At 44.2% G+C, this 10,005-nt stretch overlaps 1 protein-coding gene across 1 annotated transcript; it reads right to left on the reverse strand.

Annotated features, from left to right (window-relative positions):
- Positions 1–445: 445 nt before the first annotated feature.
- LOC123081918 (uncharacterized) lies at positions 446–3,233 on the reverse strand. Its single transcript, XM_044504421.1, has 5 exons — positions 2,800–3,233; positions 2,546–2,663; positions 1,743–1,813; positions 1,069–1,314; positions 446–705 (listed from the first exon to the last, which is right to left on the reverse strand). The coding sequence occupies exons 1-4, from the start codon at positions 3,102–3,104 to the stop codon at positions 1,269–1,271; spliced, it is 540 nt and encodes a 179-aa protein (XP_044360356.1). The 5' UTR covers positions 3,105–3,233; the 3' UTR covers positions 446–705; positions 1,069–1,268.
- Positions 3,234–10,005: the final 6,772 nt, after the last annotated feature.

The raw sequence follows: 10,005 nt of genomic DNA on the forward strand, positions 1-10,005 counted from the left end.
TCGTTAAATATTATTGCACGCATGCTGAACTACATCAGTCACCATATTTCATCATGCATTTCAAATTCTTCATTGTTATATGTCAAATGCGTGCACTACACCAAGAACCCCCCTTTAGCAACGCATCGATGTGTTGTCGTATGTCCATATTTGCGTTGCTAAGGTCTACACCAACGGATTTATATGCGTTGTCGTTGGTGGCGTTGCAAAGGTCTACAACAACATATATAAATGCGTTGGTAACCAGCATGAATATGTGCTGTAAGGCAGCAACATATAGAGCTAGAGCCTAACAACACTTCGTATGCGTTGGTGGCTGCCCAAAAAAAGATCCTTATAATTCCTAGAAGCATTGTCGCATAGCTTGGACAATTAATGTATTTTGTACATCAAAATTCTAAATTATTATGTCAATGTTGATAGTGCATAAGAGACACAAACATAATAATTAGAAAGGTCACATATATTAAATCAACTTGGTTGCTTTACAAAGAACGTGATACAAAGATTATAGTATGTGAAACTATCTAGTAGTAGTCTGATTCTCAACCTTGCAATCAACATGTCAGCCATCTAAAACATAACGTTTGAAACATTGACCTGAATGACATTCTAATAACCTAATCTAAAACTATCTAGTAGTAGCCACCTTCTCGATCTTGCAGTCAACTTCTGAGCCATGGATCATCAATATATCTTGGCAATCTACAACAAAGAAATGAGAAAAATAAGGTGGCATCAAATAAAATCAAGTTAATAGGGCAGTAAAATTCAAACAAAGAGCAACATACGAAGCTTCAAGGCCATATAATAGTTCATCTTGCTATATGGCCTATAGTTTTGTTTTAGTGGCCGTATCAACCAAGAATCAATTACCAAGTTCAACGCCCTTAATTTTTGTCTTATGTTCTAGGTCGGTACATTGGAGTGTAGCAAGAGCAACATTCTTGTTTAGATTTCCCAAGCAAAGCAGGAACTACAATGAGCATTCATATTGCAAAAACAATGATCAATAATAAATTGTTGCTCAACCATGTTGAATTCCTAACAGTAGAGAAATCAGCATACCTTATCTTAGATGGATGTTAGTTTGATGCTCACATTTCCATATCAAAGAGAAAGTTTCACTTCAGATACAATATGTTGCTTCACTAAACATGTTAGTTGAAGTTTTACTTCTCTGAACAACCAAGTCAAAGCAAGGACCGGAACAGAATAATCATTCCATCATCCAACATACATCATCATCTGTGAAGGGCTTTGATATATCATAATTTGAACACCTTTTTACAGTCCCAACCATAGAATTCAGCTCTGTAGACAGAGAAAAGAGAGCCTTATGAACAGACCATTCATATGTTAATTGAGTTAATAAACACCATACAAAGAATATAATGAAGATACAGTGAGGTAAATGCCCAAAAAATGTGTGCGCCGACAAATAGAGCATGCTTCATTGCAAACACAGATCTAACAGTGCATATATAAATGCAGAGATTCAAAAATCTCCAGAAATACTTGAAGTTGATAGAAAATAATTCGCACAAAGCTAAATCAGGTGGCTGTATTAAATGTTAACAAGTGTGTTTTCTAGTGATTTTGATTTATATATATGATTGACAACAATAGTAATCTGAGTGAATACAAAATCTTTTTCAACATGATTTTCTGAATTACACTGCAGATGATGTCACTTAAATCACCTACAGCTTTACAAGCCAACATTATTCATGCGGTCGTACCTCCTACAGAAGTAGCCTGCTATATATGCCCTGAACTTTCTCCCAAAGCTGAATATGTAAAAAAAATTGTCCTGTAAAGAATAATGGATTCATTTCATAAGCACTTGCAAACACATTTAAGTAGATTGAACAAAAACATAATAACACTTCCAAGCACATTTAATTAGATCGAACAAAAACACTGACGAGCAATCTTTAAAAGTTCTAACAACAATCTGTAATGATATAACTTAAGTTTAAGGTTGCCTCGCATGAGTTCTGACGCCAGGTTCAAAGACTCCAAGGATCAATGCATCATGGAAGACGGCGCGCAACAAACACACTGTTGTAAAGACGAATACTGCGGTGCTGCACCAAGTGCTCAAGCGTTAGGTTGCTAGCAGCAGCTGCTACTATGCTCTAGGATGATGGTGACAATCAAATCTGAACCGAAGTTACTATATCCAGCCAGTGAAAGTGCAGAATATGCACATACACAGGTCACGATATGATCGATTCATAGATCAAAATAAGCCAGCCACGATCGTACATGGGCTATTGCCTGCTGACTTTGGGATTCTCTAATTTCGTGCTAGTTCATTAACATATTGACTAATGAGTAATTAGCTGCGGCCAGCCGGCCGTTAGCGTGTACATACACAACGGTGGATCAAGAATACTATATAATACTTAAAGGAAATTGCTAGATGATTGGTAATTTTTTCTACAAGGCAGACACCTTAATCTTTACTGAAAGTCGGTCATCAGCAGAACATATAAAAACGGAAATGTCCAAACAGCGTACTTATTTTCCAGTCACAGACCTTCAGGTATAAGATGAAATCCACCATATTACTAAGCACAAGTAGAATCTCTATTCCAAAGGATTGGAATATACAGGTTCCATCAACCAACCACAAATCAGAAAGTAGTACTGCATACCTACAAAAAATCCAGAATTGGAAGTCTCCATATTAATAGCCATCATGAGTGTCTGCCTGTCTCGCAAATACCAACAACCTGGACCGATCGAATGAACCGGCAGGAAGCAAAGAGAGGGGAGAAAAGTACAAAATACCATGGGCATTGAGGTTGGAGTCCTTGGCGAGGATGTGGTACAGGCGGAATCAGTGGACAAAGCACGAACAAGTGGACGGCGGCTACGAGGATGGAGTTGAACGAGCTGGATGTGGTCTTGCCTCCGATGAAGACTCTCCTGCTCGAGAAGGTTCCGCAACATCTGGTCCGGCAAGTCGCCGCCTCGCCGACTTGCATCGCCGCGGCGGTCGACATTGTCACGCTCCTTCGATGCCGCGGAGGGCGTATCCTAGATTGGTCTGGGTGGGAAGGGAGGTGCTGGAGAGATGGGGAAGTCCTCGACATCGGGATCACGGGGCGCAGTTGAGGCGACCGAGTGTGGAGGACGGAGATGAACTAGATGAATCCGGATCAGGGATCACACGATAGAACGAAGGTAGGCAGCAACGACGTGTGGGGTGTGCCTACCTATCGGGGGGAAGTGGGTTGTTTCCTTTATTTTTTTATTTTGGAAAAATGATATTTCCTTAATTGTCGTAGGGAGTGGTTAATAGTCGTGGGAAGTGGGAGCTGCAATAACAGCAACACATAGCTATTTCGTTGGAAGGGATGCGTAGCTATAGAGGGGTTCGTGGTGTAGTGACGTATGAATTACAAGATATAGGGGGAGATCTCCATGATTCAATTCTTCAAGTGTGCATTGCTTCAAAAGAAAATTCCTCACTATGCACATCTTCCGGGGGGAGTTCTTCTATATCTTGCAATCAAATTCCTCAATAACAGTACTAACACTTCATATGTTTATCCCCTTTGAAAACTTAACCTATATTGTCATCAATCACCAAAAAGGGGGAGATTGTAAGTGCATCTAGTGCCCCTTAGTGATTTTGGTGTATTGAAGACTTATAGGTTAAAGGACTAATGCGTTTGTGAGTGTACACAGGTCTATAAGTCTATGAGGAGTTTGATATTTACAGAGAAAGTCGACCCCTAAAAATGAAGTTCTTCGACTGAAGACTTTGGATTTCTGAAGACTTTCTGAAGACTTTGAAAGTGAAGAAGAAATTGGTGTGACCTTGAAGACTTGGTATTCATTCGAGGAACATGAAGCGTGAAGACTTTTGTTTTTGTAGTTTCATTTTCTCTTTCTTGAGTCATAGGAAACACCGTACTATTAAAGGGGGTCGAGGAAATACTAAGGAAAAATTTCCATGTGATGCTCAAATCAAAATCCTACACCTACTAATCCCTTTGAGTGAAGCCATTGGAAATCTCATACAGTCCATTCATGTTCTTCAGTGACAGAGACGAAGTTCTTATGGTCTCTGAGGAATTTGTTCTGACTAAGGAGTTAGGAATTCGCCAGTGCGGATTTCCTACACAGTGAGGAACATGATAGCCCTGAGGATTTTGCTACTCAAAATTCCGACCGTTGCTGTGCTATGCGCCAGCTGTCCCAAAATATCTATCCACCTAACGGTCATATCATTGAAGGGCATTTATGTCTTATCATGTCGGGCTGCTCCCTAGGCTATAAATAGCCGCCCCCTACAACCACTAGTTGGATGGCTGCTCCGAGAGAAACTAACACTTGTCATTTGAGAGCAACCCATCCTCTGAGGACTTTGAGCGAAAATCATCAAGTGAGGAAAAACCAAAGACCAAAAACCCAAACACCTACAAACCCCAAGTGATTGAGCATCACTGAAGAGATTGATCCTGCATGGATCCGACACTTGTTACCTTTGAAGACTGTGCTTCTTCTAGACGGTTAGGCGTCATGGTCTAGAGCATCCAAGAGGAATTGTGGATCGCCGAGTGACCAAGTTTGTGAAGGTTTGGAAGTCACCTGAAGACTTACCACGAGTGATTGGACGAGGTCTATGTGAACTTAGTTCAAGGAGAATACGGTGAGGACTGGGTGTCTTGAGCTGCGTGTTTAGGACTGGGTGTCCGGGACTGTGTGTCCTCGAGTTTAAATACTCAGCCGCTCCAACCAGACGTACAACTAAGACATCAGTTGGAACTGGTCTACCAAATCATTGTCTTCACCAAGCTTACTGGTTCCATTTCCTCAACTCTTTCATTTCCTCATAATTGAGTTGTGTACTTGTTCATATCTGTGTTTGAAGACTTTGACTGAAGAATTTCTCAATTTCCTCCGTTCAATTTCTTCAGTCTGTTTGTCTTCATCCTGTGTTATCCTGTGCTTACGCTTCGTGTACTCTGTGCTTGTCTTCATTTCATCATGATGACTATGCTTGTATTCTGTTATGTTTACTTTTGAGTACTTATTCCGCTGCTAGTAGTTCTTCGCTAAGGAATTTCCTCACCGGCAAATTCCTCAGTGAAGAATTTCATAAAAATCGCCTATTCACCCCCTCTAGTCGATATAACGCACTTTCAATGCTTAGCTTGGATTAGTTTCACGATGGGTGACCGACCGGGAAGTTGCTCCTGGGTGCACACGAGTGAGGACAAAGTGTGCAGAAAAGACTATATTGATCTGCGGGGCCGGTCTAGATCCCGCCAGGAGTAACGACCACCGGCGGGTGTGTCCGGGGCGTTACATTACCGATGATCATCTGCTGCACTAGAAGAATTCCGAGGTTACTCTACGATGTTCTCTCGAGACACTCGTACCCACCGCCTTTGCAAATTCCCTACCACTATTATATCCCTATTGATAACTGCTTCTTACATTCAATCCCATTGATCTTGTATTACAAGATGCCCTGAACTGCTCTCCGTTGTTCCAAGAATCCCCTGAGCTTACTGCCTTGCAGTTCCTTGTCACCTGAATACCCATACGGATAACTTTGTGCACCTATCGAGTATCCGCTCATCCTCAATTGATTCATGTACTTCACAAAAGTCTTCGTAATACCATTCGTTCTTGTAAAAATCCTCAACAACCTATTGTTCTTAAATTTCTTGCTTGCTTGCATTATGGTTAATACCATAAGTCTAGTAATCTTATTATCATCCTTTGTCTTTATCATTTTGAGTCTATTGATACAATATGTTGCGAATGCTCGCATTCCTCAATCAGATCCTAGAATCCATCCTTCCGGCTCGGACATCATTTTAACATGTGCTGAATCTCGATCAATCAAATCGCCATTGATTGTACCCCTAAGGCTGTTCAACCTATGCCTTCCCTAATCTATGTGAACTCAAAAGTTATGCGGGTTATACTCTACTGGCTTTTCGTCAGATAAACTTTCAATACTACAGCTTCATCAAGAGCGAGAAGTAAAATGAAAGGTTATGCATTGTAGAAGTGGGAGTCGACCCTGAACCTTTGTGTTCATGCCCACGGACACGGTGTAGAACTTATCATGAAAGCTTCTTGCAAGGATATTTAATCATTTGAATAATTCTTCCGGTATCGTGAATTGGATCCCTTGTAGTTATGGTCCCAACCATATTTCCTCCTTGATCCCATTTATGGGGTAAGTTAGAATTACTTATCCTCTGCAAATCATTTTTTTCTCCGTCCAACCTCTACTCCGATTTACCCTCTGACATTACACCTAGTACTGGATACTGGGAAGCTTTATATCCCATCACATCATTCCTAGCCTGATCGGCTATATTGTTATCATGTCAACTTTTAACTGGGATACCTGGTCCTTATGCCCGGGGCAACTTCCGACGACGAGCTAAGCTTACGTCGATCCTCTTCTTATCATTTCGCCTTGAACAGCAAGCTTAATTTAGAGTTTGTGTCGTTCCCATGGTTCCAATAACCCTTCGCCTCATCATTCCTTTTACTGGATGTCATGCCGATCGATTACCTCTTCATGAAATATCTCGACTAATGTGTCGTGATCATCATCAACATTCTAAGCTTTTCCAGGATATCAATCGAATTCATGATGAGAAATACAATCCTTCCCCTCGATGATTTATGTTATCATCGACAACATTCTTGCCTTCCCCAACACAAACTTGTTCATATAATTTTGGAATTACATCCTTTTTGGCATGTAGATGGATTGTGGCTGAGCCTGTCGGCCACACCCTCATCTTTTCCTTGCTAAAATTGTATGACTTATTTTCTAAGTTGTTTCCGATGGATCTTTGGTGTATCCAAAGTCTGACCTTTGCTTGAAAACTTGTCAATGCTATCTCGAAGCATGTCTATGATAATCCGATCTCCAATAAGAACATTTGAAGCACGATACTAAATTTTCTTTATCAATTATCCAAACACCGTTGTATGGGCAATGTCATGAATTTTCTTCCCCTTTACCTAAATGGTTTTATACTTCTATCCTGTCATGGATATCATGCTCTACTAGTCCTTGGGAAGGATATACTCCTGAAGTATGTGTTTAAACACATTTTCCTTCCCATTGTTCTGTTTAATCTGACAATTACATTTTCCTTTCCATTGGTTTGTTTAAACCTTATTGTGATCTATATTATATAAGCAGTAATATTTCCCTGCTTATATAAACACCTTGTTGTATCTCTCTGTCAGTAAGACCCTGTTACTATTGTTGATGACATTCCGGTAGCCACCGATGGACGAGAACTTTGCCTAATGGCCCGCCTCGTTCAACGAGCAGGAAAATGGTTCTCTTCGTCCCTCACCCTTGGTACCGACGTTGTTGCCAACATAACTAACAGGCTATATTCTGACCTACCTTGCTATCATGATCGTGCAAATTGATTAGTGCCTTCCTGCTGTTAACCCACATGGTGGGCTGATAACCCACAGTTCCACAGGATCGAAACCTGACTCTCCTATATATCCTTTATTCCGAAGTATCATTTGCTCTTGGCTTTGTGTGTTGTCACGAGCCACCATCCGAGAGATGATCTCTTCCTGATGCTCGGAACCCCCCGTCTCACACTCTATTCAGGTATCGATCGTTTGCCCATTCGCGTGAAACTTCCTATTGTACCTTCATATTTTGCTCTCGATGTTTTCTTAAGTTTCAACTCGAGAGATACTTCTGCCACATTTCCTGAACTGTTCACCAAATAATTAACCCTATAAGGGTCAATTCTTCCGAAGTTACTCTTTACTTTCCCACTTAAATCTCGAGACGAGATTTCTTATAGTGGAGGAGATTTGTAACACCCCCAGTGTCATACTACAGTAACCTCACCCTAGTGATGCCATGTCATCACCCTTTTGCTAAGCCAATCGCCCCTTGATTAAAACTCAAGTCAAATTCAAATTTAAAATGCAAGCCAATTTATCATCTCTTCAAACATTCAAACAAAAATGTTCGTTGGGTTGAAAATATTCACAAACTAATTATCTTATGTGAACCAACATTATTTCAGTACCTAAAATGCCATTAACCTATTTAAACTTGGACTAGTAGTATTTAATTCATCCTTTACAATTTAAATAAATGGTGAAACTTTTCCAAATGAGTTGAGACCTTGTATGCTACTTCAAAATCCTATGTAATAATTATGTGCAAAGTTGCACCTATAACAAAAGTCATTTGGTAGCCCAAATTAATCCAAATAGAAAAGAATAAAAGAAACTGAGAAAGATAAAAGAAAAATGAAAAGTGGAGAGAACCCCCTTTGTTCACCCAGCCCAGAAAGTACACTGTACCAGGCCCAGCCCACCTGGCTGGCCTTTTCCTCTACCTCGAGCTACAGGAGGCAGAGGATGTGCGTGGCACTCATCCACGACGGCCATGGCCGTGGATGGCCTCCACGTCCCCCTCCACATCCTATAAGCGCGTCCAGCGGAACCCTAGACCACCCCTCGCCCAATTCCCCCTCTTTCCCCATCGAGCCGCCTCCTCCTCGGATCGTACTCGAGCGCGAGAGCTCGTGCGGTGACCGCGCTTTTCGTCGTCGTTCTCGCGCCAACTGTCACCCCCGCCGCTTGGGTCCGTGTCTGGTAGACGCGCCGGCTCCTTCTCCGTTGACTACGTGGACGCGCTCGAAGCTCGGAGCCACCGCCTCGACGGGATCGACACCGCCTTCGTCATCGGTCGCCACAGCTGCCCCGCCGTGGATCACCGACAGCTTCGTTGTGCTTCTGCGCTACTAAGCTCCCGCCGGCCATCGTGTGCCTCAAAGTGAGCCCCCCTTCGAATCCCCCATTCCTCCCATTCCCGTAGCCGCCGTAGGCCGATACTCACCGCGCCTCGGCTATGTCCCGTGTGCGCTCGCCCGCAACCACGACCATGCCGCTGCCTCTGTTGCTGCTGCCTGCAAGCGCCCCGTCGCGGCATGGATGCTCCGCGCACGTGTGATGCGTGAGCCACCCACCCGCGCCGCTGTCCTGCTGCACGCTGCTGCCGCCGGCCCCGCCTTCCGTCCCCGTGCCGAACGGCGCTCGCCCCGCCCCTGTATCTGCCGCTCGGCTCCGCCTACGCTTATGCCGCTCGCCCGCCGACGCCTGTAGCTCCAAGCGCTGCTCCCTGCGTGCCCGCCTCACCCCCTGCGCCAGGCCTGCTGCACCCCGCCGTTGCGTGGCCTCGCCTCGCCCGCCGTCCGTCCCTCCTCGCAGCCGCGTCGCCTCGCTGCCGCTCATCCCTGCCGCCGTCCGCCCGCTGACCCGCAGCTGCTCGTGCGCCCAGCACTGCCCCGCATAGCCCCGTCGCCGCTGCTTTGCTCCGCTGCTGCTGGAACCGCCGCTGGCCACCGTGCCTACTTGCGCCTCCACTCGCGCTCGCCACCAGCCGCCACCGCCGCAGCTCCCGCGCGCGGCCGTGCCCACCCTGTACCCGCTCGCCGCCGGCCACCTTCCCTCTGCCTGCCTCTGCCGCCTGCTCCACCTCGCCCCTCCACGTTGCCTCCGGCCACCGGCCTCCCGCTTATACGGCCGGCCGCGCCGTGGCCACTGGCCGTGCACGACCATGGCCGAGTGGCTGAATGTGTGGCCTGGTGCCACTGCCGTGTGGGCCACCCCCCTCACAAATTAGTTTTGACTAATTTTTAGGATTAGTTTAACCCTAACTAGTCAGTGACATGTGGGGCCTGCTGTTAGAATTAAAGTGTTAAAATAAATTAGGTTTACCTAAGACAATGACACATGGGACCCACTTGCACTGTTCATCTGTTGACTAGTCAAATATTGACTGGGTCAACTCTGCTCACTGACCCCACATGTCATCCGCTGGTACACTTATGTGTACACAGATCTGGGTGCACCTAGCATTTTAATCTTTATTTTCGAATTAAGAGTACCTTCAGAATATTGTTTAAAATTTGAAAATTCATAGAAAATTATCCGTAGCTCGGATCGAAAAACTTTATA

This window comes from Triticum aestivum, chromosome 4A, assembly GCF_018294505.1.
Source record: "Triticum aestivum cultivar Chinese Spring chromosome 4A, IWGSC CS RefSeq v2.1, whole genome shotgun sequence".
Lineage (NCBI taxonomy): Eukaryota > Viridiplantae > Streptophyta > Magnoliopsida > Poales > Poaceae > Triticum > Triticum aestivum.